The 18,329-nt window shown below is 36.8% G+C and overlaps 1 protein-coding gene across 1 annotated transcript in view; it reads left to right on the forward strand.

Moving 5' to 3' along the window:
- Positions 1 to 18,329, forward strand: part of sgk1 (serum/glucocorticoid regulated kinase 1) — a 44,971-nt gene that overhangs the window by 14,747 nt on the left and 11,895 nt on the right. The window contains exons 4-5 of the mRNA XM_056448959.1: positions 10,744 to 10,941; positions 14,230 to 14,290. Of these exons, the coding sequence (XP_056304934.1) occupies positions 10,744 to 10,941; positions 14,230 to 14,290 (259 nt within the window). The remainder of the gene's footprint in view (positions 1 to 10,743; positions 10,942 to 14,229; positions 14,291 to 18,329) is intronic.

Genomic DNA, 18,329 nt, shown 5'->3' on the forward strand with positions numbered 1-18,329 from the left:
ATAATCAAATGTAATGTAAAATAACACTGTATAGACTTTTTGATCAACTACAATATCAACTCAACATAGCAGATACTGTGATGCGACTATTGTAAATGCACACATTGTGATATCGATGCTGAAACGATAAATTGTGCAGCCCTACCACTGATCAAATACCTTTAACTGATCAAATAAGTTTAACTGTAAAACTACTTCTAGAAGTGGTTGAAATTGGGCATTCTCGAAACATTTTACACCATTTACTTCTGTATTTAGTGTCATCCACTTATTGTTGGATTACTAAAAACCTGTCCTAATGAACAGTGTCTAATACATATCACTGTCTAAACTTGTAAGCATCTAAAAGTGGGTGGGATTTTGTGTGTGTGATTGATTTTATAAGCTCTTACTTCTCCTCTGCTTTACCACAGATAGATAAGCAGTTCTCAGATAACCACAATACTAATGCTGGCACTATTTTATTCATGAATTTTGTGTAGGAGCTACAATGGGTGGCTTGTATATTAAGGTTAAGGCTGGGTTAAAAATATATGTGTCCTGACAGGGAGAGCGGTAGAGGAGAAGAGGAAATATTATGGCAGAGAGAGAAAGCTAGAGAGATGACACATCATTTTGTGTCCGGCCGGTCCTGAGGGTGATGTTATGTAACCTAGTATATCTGGCTGAGAATGACAGAATCAGCAGCAGCAGCGACTATGAATGACTGAATTTATTCAGCAACCTGAGACTAATATATCATTCTGTTTCATCCTCATAACCTGCCTTCCTCATCATTGTCAGTGCAAGTCGTTCGCTAATCATTTAAATTATGTTCAAAAAAGTCTCATTTGTGTGACTTCATATAATTTGGCACACATTTGAATGGTGTTATTTCAACTCAACCTTGGTAAATGGAACCCAACAGCACCATAATATTATTATTTTTAGTTTACTTTTACATTTAGTCATTTCGTGGACAATTTTGACCAAAGCGTCTTACAATTGAGGAGGCATTCAGCGATTCAACAAGAAGAGGCAATACAAAAAAGTGGGGGAGTTTTGATCTTGAGAGTCCCTTGCAACAATGATGTTGGCTATAAAATACACAGGATCCCTATCCTTAAACAGCAGTGTATAAACAAAAAATCTTTAAATATAAAACAAATATTTATATAATTGTAACTAATATTACAAAGTAGGCTAAATTAACAAAGTACCTTGCTAAAAAGCGCTTGTTTTCCCATCAGTAACTTTCTTTGACCCTTGAAAATATGTTTTGAAGGATTTATATTTACAACAAACAACAGCAGGCTAAACAACAGAACATCGTTGTCTAATTTTATGCTTTTTATTTTACATAGGGCTATCAAATGTCATGGGATTTCAGTTTTCACTCCGGTAATATATAATCGCAAATTCAAAAATAAAAGAAACACCATTGAAAAGGGTTCCGTTTTATCAAGTTTACCTGCTGTCAGCTTAATTGTCCAACATGTTTACAGCAATGTCACAGTGTTTTAAAAATGAACATTTTATTGGCCTACTGTATAAAGCAAATAAAACAAAACCCAACGTCACATCATTTGCTTTGGAAAATGAATCAAAGTCCATATGAAAGCAGCTGGCTGTCAGTCTTTGACATGACTGGACTTTGCTCCTCAGCGCCCCCACACCTACATGCTCATGACAAGAATAGCATGTGTAGTTACCTTTTTTTTTTTTTTTTTTTTTTTTAAGTGAGGTGTAAATTGCCATCATGAATGTATGATATTTTTGCACTTTTACACATAATAATCCATGATCACATTACGCAATACTGAAACCACACATCAAAATAACACATTGCCAATATTTTTTGAGACCCCCAAAATTTCACAAATCATGTTTTCAGGGGAGCCCATGCCTTATTTAGAGGAGCCAGGCTCCCCCTAGCTCCTCCGTAGTTTGCACTCTGGGGAGTAGTATATTTGATATTTTTTATAGAGAGAAAAGTGTTTCTACAGGTGGTTTGTCAAGCCCACTCACCTGTATGAAGCACACTTCATAAATGCTTTTTTTGTGATTGTAAGAAAGTGTCTGGTGCAAATGTGCAAAACTGGTGCAAGTGTCGGTTAATGTGACAGCGAGATGAAAGAGTGTGTTTTCTACAGGTAGTTTGTAAAGCCCACTCACCTGTGTGAGGCACACTCAAAATTGCATAATGTTTTGAGTTTAGTCTTGTTGAATAAATCAATCTTAATCACTTACTTGATTGTAAGTGGGGTACAAGAGCACAGCATTTTTTAGAATGTTAACTCAAAACTTTTATTGAAACTCTTCTAATTGTCCAAAATAAGTGAAGAGTAAGCTAAATTTAAGATTACACTCTTAAAAAAACCCAGTTTGTGGTTTGTATTAACCCAGTGTTGGGTTCAAATATGGAGTAACCCAACATTAGTTAAATTTTTAAAATTAAATATAAATGAATTTTTTTAACCCAACAGTTGGGTTTATACATATAGTATTCGATAGCATTGGGTTAATATCCCTAAGATACATTATAGGAACTACACGTCCACTTCCCAGTTAGTAATGCCAACAAAAAAATGTCATCCAACACAAAATGATAAATTTAACAAAATATTTCACAACATTGTGTTATTTCATCTCAGTTTAACACGAAATTCAAACAAGCAGCACATTTTTATTTGTATTTAACAGTAGCAAGATAAGTTTGTAAAATGAAAAACCTTCCAAACTCTCTCTCTCTCTCTCTCTCTTTGTCATGTGTAATGAATCTGGATAGTATTTCATTGTTTTTTTTTAATAGGAAGACCATGATCGAGTTTACAGTAGATGCTGCCTGGAAGGATTTTTCTTTCACGCCCTGTGGAAATATGGAGAGCAGTGGGGCTCCTTCTGGTTCGGCGTGAGGGTTTGTGTGCTTGTTTGTGTTTGTGGAATTAATGTGGCTGAAAGATGCGAGAAGCAGGGGGTTGCATCGATGACTCATTGCTCATGAGGTCTAACACACACACACACACGCACACATATGCAGGGCCAGGTTTTATAGTGCCAGCTTTCACCGGGTTAAAATATGAGCATCAAGTCTGATTAACCACATTGCGCTGCCCTTTAGAATTGAGGGGGCTGTTGTAGTGTCGTGAGTGTGAAATAAGATCTTGTGTTTTCACAGTATGTCTGATAATATTTTTTTCTTCTGGAGAAAGTCTTATTTGTTTTATTTTGGCTAGAATAAAAGCAGTTTTTAAATTTTTTTTAAAAAAACCATTAAGGTCAAAATTGTTAGCCCCTTTAAGCTATATATTTTTTTCGATAGTCTACAGAACAAACCATCATTATACAATAACTTGCCTAATTACCCTAACCTGCCTAGTTAACCTAATTAACCTATTTAAGCCTTTAAATGTCACTTTAAGCTGTATAGAAGTATCTTGAAAAATATCTAGTCAAATATTATTTACTGTCATCATGACAAAGATAAAATAAATCAGTTAGTAGAAATGAGTTATTAAAACTATTATGTTTATTTCTAAGTGTTGAAAAAAATCTTCTCTTCGTTAAACAGAAATTGGGGGAAAAATAAACAGTGGGGCTAATAATTCAAGGGGGCTAATATTTCTGACTTCAACTGTATACAGTTGAAACCCCACTGATTTTAAATGCATGAACAAGAAATGTGAGCATATATTTTTGAAAATGTCTAAAAATGCTGAGATATTTCTTAAAACATCTTCATTTTTCTGCAGAACATCATCAAAAATACAGAAAATTTGTTGCTGTTATTTTCTGACTTGTTGCTCCTAAATAGAAATGACGATAAGGGAAACTTGTTGGAGACGTCTTAGATGTTTCTCATGTCTCAGCTGAACCTAAGAGTCAGTCAAAAGTTAACATTTCTCTATAAATTCTCCCAGGACTAACTGATCTGACACAAGTGAACCACAATAGTTGTGTTGCTTTACACTATTCTGTTTTAATTTATTTTAAGGAGAAACAGATACAGCATTGGTGGCTTCTGAGCATTGAAAGAGTGACTAGTGTGCTATAAATGTTGTTTTGTGCAAACACAACCACAAAAACACACAGTTCTCCATCGGCAGTCCACAATCAGCGTGTGTGTCATTAGTTCCAGTAAGCTCAAAGCTGTTTTGATGTCAGTCACTGGGATTCCAGAGCTTTGACTCAGATCTTAAAAAAACACAGATTAAACAAAGATTCTCCTCTTCCTGCTGAGATGTTGTGGACTTTTACTTGCACCCGTGTTATTTTACTATCACTGACAGTTTAGTAATTTTATTTGTTAAAACTGATCAATTATAAGCACAGTTTCTAGCATTAACAGTATGTTGTAGCGTGGACTAAAACAAGGATGTAAACAACAGGAAATGCTGTTTGTTTGGAAATGCTGTTTGATAAATTCATATTTATCCATCAAACCGTTTTAAACACCCACAATCTTCAGCAGTGCATGCAGTCTCTCTATGCGGCCGCTGCATTCTACATTCTAATGCTTTCCGTGCATTCTACATCTCAAATAACAAACTCGCAAAACATATGAGAACATTTCATGTTATTTATACATGCTTATTCTGAATATATGTGAAAGACTTTGTTATAGACAGATTTTTTTAGAGAGCAGGCGTGAGGTTCAGCTGTGTACTCTTTATTTTCTGTCTAGTTCAGGCAAGCTGATACGGCTGTTTACACAGTGCAAAAGCACATGCTTGTAGAGGCGTGATGTGATGAAGTGGAGCCAATCCGCGAATCACAGCACATTATGTTAGCTGACCAATCAGAGCCTCTTGAGGGCGGTCCTTTCAGAGGAACTAGGAAATATGACAGTCGTTTTCATGTTAGCTGAGTAGCTATATATAATCAAAGTAAGATATATGAAGAAATAACGTGATTTTCTACAATTGAAGCATGAGCATACATTGCTTTGCATCTTATGCACACAACCAAGCCTTAAAAATACACTGTGGACCATTCCTATAATCGCCTGCACCAGTGTAATTTTAGTACCGGTACTTTTATAGTACATTTATTTACATATATTTTTGACATTTTTAAGGCAGTTTGTTCTGCTGTGGCGACCCCTAATAAATAAGGGACTAAGCTGAATGATAGTGAGTGAGTCATTTTTCCAATTTTACATTTTAGTTATAGTACATCGGGTTAACCTAAATGAAAGAGTAAAATGTTACTTTGGTAATTATATATAACATGAATAGCTACTATGAATATAACAAATAAAATAATCACCATTTGCATGTTTTCAACTAGCACAAAACACCATTAATATCATGCAAGTCATTAAGATTATAAAAGAACAGTTTCAGAACAACAATGGACCAATTAGCAAGGAACTATTTTTATCTGTTTTGTTCATGCGTCTCATCTCTGGCTCTGTAACCCTTTGTCCCTTATGAATCTCAGCTCTGGGTTAATGAGGTTAATGGTTACTGGGTTTCCAGGGAAAACACACGGCACACAGAAGTGACAACAGCGTCGTCAGTTACGGTCAGACTTGATCAGCTGATTCATTATCTCTGTTTTGGGCCATGTCTTTCTGCAGCCCTCATCGACGCTGCTTCATGTTTAGCTCTCTGGTCCTCTGCCAGCCTCGGGTGGCACAAAGCCAAATTCTCCCTCACCGTCCAAGCGTGGGCCAACAGTGTCAGCTGGGTAGAAGTTCTTGTAAGGAAGTTTGTGACCTTCACCTGCTTTCTATATTTTTTCCGCAGTCATGTTGAAGGAGCTATTATATTTAACAAGCTGGTGCAGAAAAGGCCTGAATCATTCTCTAATCTTTCCTGAATCGCTTCACAATCCTTCTACAAAGAAGCACAGCGGCGCGCTGATAGGTTTTAGGAGGGAGGTAATACCATTTTTCTGTAGGAATGGAATACTTTCCTGGTTCAGAACGGCTTTAATTGTGCTTACAGGATTTAGCGTTTTAGGGCTTTACTTTGCTGTACTTTAGGGACAAAAACAAAACCAGCCACAGAGAACTGAGCTAAATCTCAGAAAACCTGCCTTCGGGGATGATCTCAAAAGTTAAATATGATTGATAAAGGTTTTTTTCCCCTTTATGGCATGGTTTGTTTGGGTTAATTTAAAATGGCTTTACATGAAAATAGCAGAGGTTTATAGTACTGAATGTCATTATTAAGATAGGTTGGGTTGGAGGGACAAGACTCGTACATTGTAAAGCACTCATAAAATATTTTTAGCTTTTATGGAGCAGATAAATGTTAGTTGATATGTTCATGAACTTTTTGTTAAATCAATGTTGAGATGTTTATATGAAAGGCCAAAGTCTAAATTATAAGCTATGGCTGATCTTTTTTTTTCTTTTAAAAAAGATTTGTTCACTTTTTGCCTCCAATAGTTTTGTATAAATTTAAATGGTCTTGTAGTGTAAAAAAGGTCTTATAGTAAAGTGTAAATATGTCATATTTTCTGTATAGAGTCTCTATGGGTGTTTCCCAGTACTGGGTTGCTGTTGGAAGGGCATCCGCTGCATAAAAAACATGTGCCGGAAAAGTTGGTGGTTCATTCCACTGTGGCAACCCCTGACGAATAAGGGGCAAAGCCAAAGCAAAATGAATGAATGAAGTTTGTTCAACAATGACGCACCAGAATATTATTTTGCCCATAATAATGCATGCATAGAAGATATTTAGTTAAGAATATTCTATTAGGTTCAACTGTGTACTCTCTATATTATTGATTTAGAAAAAAATCTGAAAAATGTATTAAAAGTATAAACTTGAATAAGTAAAAGAATATAAAAACCAGTTTAGTAAATGACTAAACACTCAAATTTGCTTGCAGAGTTGCTCGAATTTAATGCTTAGCAAAGACAAGCACATGTAAATGCATGTAATTTAAACCATTTGTCAGGAACATTTTGCATAGCGCATGACATCTGTGCAGACTTCCCAAAAGAATTTGATGTCAAGAGGGCGAAGGACTGGGGACTTTCAGTAGCTATCAGTAGTTTGTTCCAAGCTGTGTTTTCAAGATGCAGTGCAGAGGGAGTAAGAGAGGCCTTTTGGGAATCCAACATACAGTAGGCCAATCCCATACAAAAGTTTGGCTCTAATCTCCTCAAACAAAGCTCTACAGCATGATATTACCCACCCTGGTAACATATACACACACAAACACACCTCAGGGCTTCACAAATACAACGTCCTTGTATTGACAAGAAAATCTCTGCCTGGTAAATGCTGTCAAATTACAATAGCAGTGCAAAAAGCCTCGCGTGTGAAATACTAACTCACGGCGAACGGAGGGAAGAGTTGCTGATTAACCATTTTTTTATCTTAACATTTTTTCCTGTTAAGTGCACTTACATAATCGGCAGCTTTTGATGTTGAAATATTTGGGCCAGGCTTGAGCACAAGACTAGACCTTAAGATAGGCTGGTTACAGTTCCCGGATCACCTTTCTCTGGAATCTGTGCTTCATTCCTGGCATCAAAGAGCAAAGTGTGTGTCTTGCTGATTATTGTGGATTATAGACTGAGCCTGAGTCAGTGCTGTGACGTCTTTCACTGACCCTTGAGCTTTTATCAACAGTTACAGTCGAATTTAGATCTGTTCTGACCTTTAGGGGTGAACGTACTTTAAAAGACACTTCTGAAACTGTATTTTATCTGATAAGGAACGCAGTGCATGCTAATAACCATTGCAATTAACGTATTGTTAATTCTTCTATAAATCTTTGACGCCTGAGATGATGTATGCCTTTTTTAACTATTTATTTATTCACTGAGAAAAGCACATGATGATGGTAATGCAGCAAAATTTTTGATTCTATTTTTTCTGCTTTATTGTTTCACTCACTGTGTTGTTTTTGCATATCATGCTTACTCAGTGGGTTGTGTGACGTTGTGGTTAAAGTCCAAACTGCTAACTAAACCTAATTTTTTGTTGTTTTGAACTCCACGCTAGTCAGTTCAAAAACTATTATGATTATGGCCTTAAACAAGACACTTAATTGCAGATTGCCTCAGAGAGATTGTTCCTGTGCTAAGTGTACTGTGAGTCATTTCTTATAAAAACAAGAAGAACATCTAGTACATTTTTATAGTATATCAATAGCCTCTTTCACACAGTGATACCGGTAAATATCCGGAAAATTACTGGAACAATATTACCAGTAAATTCGAAAAAGCGCTGTTCACACAGGCATAGATGTTACGGAATTTTTCCAGAAAAGACCATTCATACATCTATTACAAAATACCGGTAAATTCTGACATCATCAATCAAAAATGGCCTCCTAACAGCTACGCTTGTATTTGTAAACACAGAAGGGGTCTGGCTTTTGTTGACGGTTGATGGTACATGGATGTGTGTCTGCTGGTGCTCACCAGCTGCTTCAAGTGCACACGCGTCAAGCAATTGAATCAGAGTTTAAAGGTAAACAAACAGCAGTTTATCATAAGCATTTTATCACAAATTTTTTCCACAGTTGGCATTAAGAATGAACATAGAAACGTTATCTGACCAACATCTAGCGGCTAAACAGTGCGAATGTGAACGCGTCTGAATGTTTTGATTGGCTGGAGTAGACGTCTCGTCTCTTTACGTCAATTTTCTTTCTGTGTTCACACAGCACAGCATTTTGGCAAATTACCGGTAATGTTACAACTTCTCTTTTTGGAGAATTTCCAGAACGAATTTACCAGTATTTTCAAAAAGGGCCTGTTCACACATGATTCCTGTCAGTAGGTCTGTATGTGTGAAAGGGGATAATGACAATAAATCAATGAAAATGTCACTTTTGATTATCAAAGAATTCTTTAAATAAGTAAAAACTCTATTTTTTTTATTTGAAAAGCCCAACATAGGCTTATTCCTCAAACGTAGGCCTATATACATTTCTGGAGATCTAGAATTATGTAGCCAGAGGTACGTATGGCTGCATTTCATCTTTAAAACGAAAGCTACGGGGAGGTATAATTGCGATCGCACTTACCAGCTGACTGTTTACCTCTGTATGGATGGCTCGTACATCGGCGGACTTAAGACGCAGAGAGGAGTTGACCATGATGACGGGGATTGAGCCTAGCGAAGAGCGGTTCCAGAAAGCGGGAAAGACAAAAACAGAAGCAATAAAATCAACAAGTAAATAACAGGGTGAGAATGTGGTAAAAGTCAGGCAAGGGCTGTTCTTTTTGTAGATTTCTTTTTAAAACTGTTGGTTAGGGTTTAGGGAAGTGGGTGGGTCGGTCAATCTGTGCTTTTAAAAAGACTATTGGCTGGGTTTAGGGAAGGAAGAGGGTGGGTCAGTCTGTTAGTCCAGTCAGTCAGTCGACAGCGGCCTCTGGTACATTTACATGAGAACAGCAGGTGTGAATGGCACTCGTGAGAGAAATTTGAGATCTGAAAAAGTGTACACAGTGACTGGAGCACCCAAAGGAAACCCAGGCAAACGCAGGGAGAACATGCAAACTCCACACAAAAGCGCCAACTGACCCAGCCGAGGCTTGAACCAGCAACCTTCTTGCTGTGGGGCGACAGCACTACCTACTGCACCACTGCGTCGCCCCCTGACCCAAACATTTGAATGATAAAAAATAGTCATTTGTTTTTAGCTGTAGTACAATAACAGTATAAACATTTATTTTTCTGAACAATTAATGTCATCTTTGTGGCATAAAACTGTGTCTCACAGACACAGGTCTTTATACATTAAAAAAGGAATATTAAGGGAACACTGTCATTTTTTGCTGTAAGAACTTAAATATTTTTTACCACACTGGGCAAATTTGCGTGAGAATAAATTTCTGCAGATGGTTTACTGACAATGAACAATCAAAATGATAATCTGGACACTCAAAGTGCTTTTTTGGGGGGGAATCTCCTCATCCACAACCAGTGTGCAGCATCCACCTGGATGAGACAACAGCAGCCATATTGCACCAGATCGCACACCACACACCAGCTGATTGGTGAAGAGGAGACAGAGTGATGAAGCCAATTATGATAGTCCATGATGGACAGATGGACTCATCCGAAAGACGTCACTCACTGAACATAGAGTCCACTTCACTATACTAGGGCGTTAAGACCCACACAGACAGCAGGTTGAGCACACCTGCTGATCTCACTACACCACTTCCGACAGCAACCTAGCTTTCCCATGTGGTCTCCCATCCAGGTACTGACCAGGCACAGCCCTGCTTAGCTTCAGTGGGCAACCATGTGAGAGTTGCAGAGAGCTAGCTGCTGGCTTATGATCAAACATAGATATATTTAATTTACATTTCCTAAAGCAAATAAAAATGTTATGTTGGACGATGTGTTCCTCTCACAAGTTGTTAGTATATATTTGGCCGTATGCCTGTTGCATCAAACAGGGGGCCTGAAAAAGTTTTTTTTTTGAAAATGATGGCGCTATCATCTCCATGTAAACAACCAAAGCAAAATTGTGAACGCGGTAATGGAATGAGCCATAATGGAATGGAACGAATAACAGTTCAGTCCATAAATATGCATGTCTACAACCAATACAACAACTGTGGCCTACAGGACTGCAAATGTCCAGACATATAATGTTTCTTTACAAACTGACAGTGCCGCCTACTGGCCTGGCATGCATATTACATCTATGTACATATATCTGTTTCAAATGGATTGTTTGAAACTTATGATTTGCTAAAGAAATTTGGTCCTTGCACATTTTTTCCCTTTTCCATCAGTTGTTGGTACCCTGTCCTACCTCGTTTTTGTTTCTCAACAGGTGAGAAAGTGGAAGATGCTCAGTCGACATCACAACGACAGTAAAGTGAAGGAGGTGGAGCCGGAGGGGCATGTGATCTGCCCCTGGACAATGTCGCCCCTGCTGGGAAGCCCTGTACTGCTGGAATGCTGCATTTGCAATGGACCTTTCATCACTTACGGGCATGAAGAAGCCTGGCAACCACGTCAGCGCACACAGGTCAGCACTAAAGCACTATCACATGCATATAAACAGAGACCAGCTACATATCTAATACACAAGTGCAAGAGCATATTTGCATTAGAAAACACAATATAGCTTTGCATTTAAAGTGTATGCTGTTAAACATTATGAATTTTGTTTCGGGGGTGTCCCATAATAAGAATAGATTCAAAGTCTGAAAATAAATTATTTACATTTTCTCATAATATATGCTATAGGGTGTCCAGATATATATATATATATATATATATATATATATATATATATATATATATATATATATATATATATATATATAATTGTAATTTTTTTATTTTATTTTTTAAGCCCAACAAAATTCAGCCCAAGCTAAATATTTTGATTGACAGCTTTTTAAAAACCCATTTACAGCCTGAAATTATTCAAGTATGTGCATGCAAAATTTTCAGACTTTGCTGTAGTTGCCGGTGCAACCAAAACATAATTGCCAGAGGCAAGCCTCTTTAAAAAAAGAAATGAAGCCCAAAGACCTTCAGCTCTAGATTGGACTAGTTACAGTGTGTGACAGGAACCAAATCCTCATTATCATATCTGAATTTCAGCTGCGAAGGCTTCCTCTGCACCTGTAAATACAGTTGCCACAGTTGAATGAATCGTCAACTATTCTGGCATATGTTTTAGGCAGCAGATACCCTTCCAGCCGCAAAACAGTGCTTGAACACACCCACACAATCTCGCATTTACACACTCTCATATACTACAGCCAAATAGTTCATCCAATTCACTTATACCGCATATCTTTGGACTGTGGGAGAAACCGGAGCACTCAGAGGGAACCCAAGCAAACACTGGGAGAACATGCAAACTCTACACAGAAATGTCAACTTGCCCTGCAGGGACTTGAACCATCCTGCTGTGAAGCGACAGTGCTAACCACTGAGCCACCGTGTTGCCCCCAAAAGCTAATTCAAAGTGGATTTTGCTTCACAGTGTAGAAAATTGATCGAAATAGATGGACTTTGAAGACCATAGACTGACTTCATGCAAATATGTTACAAACATAAATAGTTTTGTGCAACAAATAATACTGGATTTACTGAAGATCCTCTCATACAATTTAGAATTAGTTGTTTTTAGGAGCCTGTCATTTCATTTATCTGACGTGCACTCTGGTCTTTGAAACTTCATAGAACTTTTACTTAAAGGAATAAATTGTGCTTCTCGAATACGATATTTTACAAAAATAATTTTTTTTAATCATAAATCAGTAGATATAAAAAAGCACCACAAATATTTGGACGCACTAGTTGTCAAATGTTGTGAAACGCATGCAAACATTATTTGTTCAGACTGAGCACATTTTCCATTTGTCTTCAGTCTTTCTGGCCTGAGCTTGATTTAGCCACTTAGCTGTTTACACAAGATAAATGAGCAGCCTGATACATGGGCTGGGAAAGCTAAGCGTAGGTGCACGTGTGAAGATGTTAATACTGTCCCTCACATATTTCAGCATTCTGTTAGCTGGCTCTCCAGGGAGCTTATTAAAGAAGTGGCTTTGGGTAATTGCTCTTTCTGTCATTTTCTCTCAAGCTCTCGTTTGTCCTCTCTCGTTCACACTCAAAACTTGCTGTCTGGACACAAAACTGTCTGCCAGATGTCACATGATTTCGAGAAAGGTGTGACAGTCAGTGGTGAAAAGTAACTAACACTCAAACAACTGTAGTTGAGTACTTTTTCGCAGGAAATTGTAATTTACTAAGTAGTTTTAGAAATGTGTACTTTTACTTTACCTTGAGTACATTTTTAGTGCAGTATTGGTACTTTTACTCCTCTACTTTACTTCAACCTGCAGTCACTACTTTATATTTTTTTGTCTATGGGGATTATAAAAATCAGTCCTGTGATTCCTGTCCAATCAAATCGCACACAGAAGGTAAATTGCAGTATAATGGACTACCTCAAGATTTATAAATGCAGCAAACTGTTTGGAAGCATTAAGTGTCCAAAAGAATATTTCCAAAATCGTTACACACAATGACCCAGAGACTGTTTAAATGCATGTCACTGATGAAAAGATGACGAATGTTTACTGTATAATGATCGAAATGGCCTTAAACACCAAGCAGGCATAAGACATCAATATGACGTCAAATTGATGTTGTACCCCAATGTTGTGGGGACCTTGCATTTTGTTCAACGTCTTGCATTTTGTTACAGCTTGACGTTGTGTGGATGTTACCACTATGACATCTATCAGACATTAGATTTTGTTTGCCAAAGTTGACGAATAAATGTCAGTATTTGACATCAATATGACGATATGCTGGTTAATGATGTTAGCTCGATATTGAATTTTGGTCACTTTTTACCATAACCTAAAATCAACCAAAATATCAACGTCATTTGAAGTCGTTGTTGGACATCAAAATAACGTTGTCCTTAAACTCTGGCTAAACATTGAATTTTGGCCACCTGGTGTCACGACCTAAACGTAATATTGACATCTTATGGCGTTGTGTGCCTGCTGGGCAATAACTAAATGCACTACAGAATGTTACGTTTACTCACATCCACAAATTGCATGTAAATGCATCAGCTTTTTACAGCATAATACTACTCTTGAGTACTTTTGAAAAGGCTACTTTTTACTCATACTTTGAGTAATATTTAAAACAGATACTTTTACTCTACTTGCACTACATTTTTAGGCAAGTAATGGTACTTTTACTTAAGTATGATTTTTTAGTTTTCTTCAGTTCATATGAAACTCATAATTTCACTGTAATGAATGTGCGTGCTTGTAATAAAACTTTTTTTTTTACTTTCTGTTAGCAAATCTAAAGCACATTATTAATTGAGTGGAAGTCCTACTTACAATGTTCCAACAACAAGAAATGTAATTAATTAAAAATGTACCAAAAAACAAACAAAACAACAGTACTGTTTAAAACCAAAAAGATATTTAGAGTTGGTGCAAGCTGTTAATAAAGCTGGCCCTATGCCTGTCGCATCAACAGCATTTGGGGCACTGAAAATGTAAACTTTTGAAAATGGGTTTCAACATGCAAGTAAAGTTAAAGCATATTATTAATGAAGCAAAGTCCTACTTCCAATGTTGCTAGAAATGCAATTTTGCTAAAAACAAATGTAAAGAAACGCATCACATTTAATGATCTAATCTCCATAAGGACTGGATCCTCGTTCTGACTTTAAATAGGTTATAAGTCAGGAGAGACGCTATACTTGCACAACAAAAGAGTGTTTTCATTGAAGACACATTTCACTGACCTACATCTTTTTTCCCAGGCAATGGACCTCTACTACCATGGAGACCCCGAGTCTGATTATTGTTGTTCGTCTGACACCAGTAAGTTTGGCCTTTTTTTTTCAACCAGTTATTTTCTTTCATTCATGGCCTCTCTCTTCCTCCCTCTCTCTCTCTCTCTCTCTCTCTCTCTATCTCTTTCTCTCTCTCTCTCTCTCTCTCTCTCTCTCTCTCTTTCTTTGTATATCTTCTCTCATTCAACACTTTCAAGACCTCTCTGTTATTGCTCTACAAAGTTCTGTCTCTTTCTCTCAGAGTTGTTTTGTTTCTTCTCTCTGTGTTTATCTCTGGTATAAGCATAACCCATAATCACCTTGATCCATGTAGGCTTAGAGTTGAACCTTTAATAACTATTTTTAGGCAAGAGCTCAAAACAGCACTTCTGAGCATAAAACCCTCCTACACTATTCAATCATAAACACCCGATGCCATCTGATAATGGTACGAATGCACCACGCATTTTCATGAAATGCTTGTGAACGTGTCATTTGCTAAACTGCCCTTGACATTGATGGTGAATGAGGATTTACATATAGGGGTAATTTTTTTAATTAGGGCGGAGTGAACATGACACCGTTTTAACTAAAACAGAACACTTTGATGTAGTATTTACTTTGGACTATTCATTTTGATGACAGTAGCATTTCGGGATCCTAAAAGTTTAGATTTTTTATAATGTATTTGTAAATGCATGTTTTTAGAAATGATAGCATTGTGGTTAATACCAATACTTTCAGAAAGCATGATGTCATGCACATGTGTATGTCACCTTCAGTGAATAGTCGTGTTCATGATGGGTAATTCTTTAGTTCAGGTCACAATTCACGGTATTACCAAAGCGTTAACCAACCCTACAGGCTTAATACGCTACTAGTTGCTTATTAATAGTTAGTAAGGTAAAAGTTGGATTTAGGTTTTGGGTAGGATTAGGGATGCAGAATATGGTCATACTTTATAACTACTAATGAACAATTCATATCTTAATGATTGCAATTAATAAACCAGTAGTTAATAGCATGAATTGTGACCTAAACTACAAAAAAAAAAAAAGTATAACTATACAAGATTGTATGTGCGCATGCATATAGTGTTTCTTTACAAAGTGACATCAACTATTGCAATGTTCATGTTAATGAGAATTATGTTGACAGAATTGTCATCTATGTAGGAACCGTTTTAATAACACAATGCATCATTGTTGTACTTTTAGAGCAGGGGTTCTAAATCTCGGTCCTGGAGGTTAGGTGTCCTGCAGATTTTAGCTCCAACCCCAATTAGACACACCAGGGCTAGCTAATCAAGCTCTTACTAGGCTTTCTAGAAACATCCTTACAGGTGTGTTGAGGCAAGTTAGAGCTAAAATCTGCAGCACACCCGACCTCTAGGGCTGAGTTTGACAATCCCTACCATAGAGGAACCTCACACTGGATGATGCTAATATTAAAGAACTTAATATAATACATTTCCACTCTGTTTGCCAGAAATAATCTATTTTAGGCTTTTTTTAATGTTTCTTTTGTACAACATTTATGCAAATGTATTTTATGGTGTGAAAAGATATTGAATATAAAAAATATTAGTTTTTTTACGTATTAGATCGATTCTATACCTTTATTCAGCAAGAATGTGTTATTGTAGAATATAATTATACAACAAACTATTCTATGTTAAATAAAGGCTGTTCTTTTGAGCTTCCTGTTTATCACAGAATTCTAATTTCCACAAATATAAGATTATAGGATCGGATCATGCAATACTGATAAAGACTAGAGTAACTGAGAACTAAAAACAGCTTATTTGGTAACACTTTGTTTTGATGGTCCATTCGAGTATTAGTAGACTGTCTGCTTAATTTCTGTTGATATTGCTCCTTCAACAGACATTACTGACTATAAGAAACTTTATAAGTACATGTCAACTTACACTAACCCAAACCTAACAGTGTACTTGTAATCTAATGAGAATTAGTTGGCATGTAGATGCAATGTAACTTAAATTGAACAAACAGACCATGAAAATAAAGTGTGACCGTTTATTTTTCATGATTTCAATTACTCGGAATTGCCTCTAATTAATAACTTAAACAAAAATAGTATGCTATAATATTATATTATGCTATATCATACTTTTATTAAGCAAGAGTATATTATCGCAGAATATAATTAACAAACTATTCTACGTTAAATAAAGGTTATTTTTTTAAGCTTACTGTTTATCACAGAATTCTGGTTTCCACAAAAATGAGATAATAGGATCATGCAAGACTGATAAACACGAGAGTAACTGAGAACTAACAACAGCTTATTTTTCATGATTTTAATTACTCAGAATGGCCTCTAATTAATGACGCACTCATAAATGGTCTGATATAATATTTTCAAAAATGTCCTAACCATGACATGGTTGTATAATAACAGCCATTTAACGGCTATGATGATAAGCTTATCTGAAAAAAGGCACATGGGAAAAACACTAAAAATAATCGATTCATTGCTGTTATCTTATTTCTGTGGAAAGTTGTTTTTCCATTTATGTCCTGTCATAACTCAAGACTGAGCATATAAGACAGGTACAGAGAGCTGACAGTGTCCTGAAGAGTGTGAAATGTGTCCTGGGACTGACAAGCCAGATTAAATGTACTTTCCCAAAAAAATTATGGCTTTTGCGAGCGCTGATGTTTAGCAGTTTCATAATGGAGCTCAATCCCCCACGTAGGCCCTGAGAATCTGTAACTACATTACGTTTTAAATGTGTTTGTTTGTTGTTCATGCTACATTGCTCATACACTAAATCCGTCTACCTGATCTCATAACCCTCAGAGTGTCTTTTGGTGGAGTCACTGCAGGTGTGTTTGTATATATACACACTTCGGTATGCATTCATGTGAATGTGTGTGTCTGAGGGCAGTTGCATAATGCTCTTGAAACCAGTTTATGATTCAAGACCACATTAGTATGCCTGATGTTTTGGTCTTGTATTGAGTGCTTAGCCTCCTTTAAATGAGATTTTACGTAATCCTCATCCTCCAACATAAATAAACAAAGCGTTTGGACACTTAGGGCTGAAGCCCTGTTGATCTCTGTGTGCTCTCTCTATCCTCTCCCAGACTTCCATTCACTCACACACAACTTCCTATTTACACAAAGAATGTGAAACTGAAAGAGAGGATCTGGAGGAGATGAGCACAAGGACACTGAAGGGGAAGAGAGTCAAATGTGGGAGTACTTAACTGAGAACTAAAAGTTGAAAAGGTTTAAGACATTGCATAAAACGTTTGTGAAACTACAAGTAGTGTAATGTATAGTAATTGGGTTTAATTACACTGGAAAAAATTATTCATTGGATTTATGATTTTTTTTTAAGTTAAGCGGTTGCAAACAATCTATGTGGCCTGAATTCAAACAAACAAATTAAATTAAACATTACTACATTACATTTGTTTAAATTCAACCCATATAAACTTGTTTGTAACCACTTAACTAAAAAAATTGTAAGTCCAATGAATCATTGGTTGCAACACAGGCTCATTGTGAAAAAACGAACCCCCTATAAACTTCTGGAGTGTGAGTTATGTACCCTGTAATGTGATGGGCGCTGACAACAGAGTTGCCGATCCAAATGCAGGATTTATTATGAGTATGATCAGGCAAGCAATGATCAACACAGGAACAAACAGATGTATAAGGGCAATCCAAAGTGGTGGTCAATAAACAGGCAAATGGTCAGTACAGGCAGCAAGCGACATAAACAAACAAAACAGAGCGCGGGTCAAAACGTGGCAAGGCAATGCAAAAGAAACGCATTGTAATGTTCACAGTACAGATAAACAAGACTCAGCAAAGTCGTGTGTGTGCGCTGTATTTAAAGTCCATGTAATCAGTCCAAAACAATCCTGTGTATGTAAGCGTGTAATCAAAGTGAAACAGGAACTGGTGTGTATGAAGTGCATGACGGAATTTGTAGTTCGCTAAGTGACAGAATTGTATTCCAGGTGAAGGTGTGTGTTTGCCAACGATCTGCAGCCGCTAGATCGCTGGTGATCATAACATAGCCAGAGCTACGTATGGCTGTGTTTCGTCTT

This window comes from Danio aesculapii, chromosome 23, assembly GCF_903798145.1.
Source record: "Danio aesculapii chromosome 23, fDanAes4.1, whole genome shotgun sequence".
In the NCBI taxonomy this organism is placed as follows: Eukaryota; Metazoa; Chordata; class Actinopteri; order Cypriniformes; family Danionidae; genus Danio; species Danio aesculapii.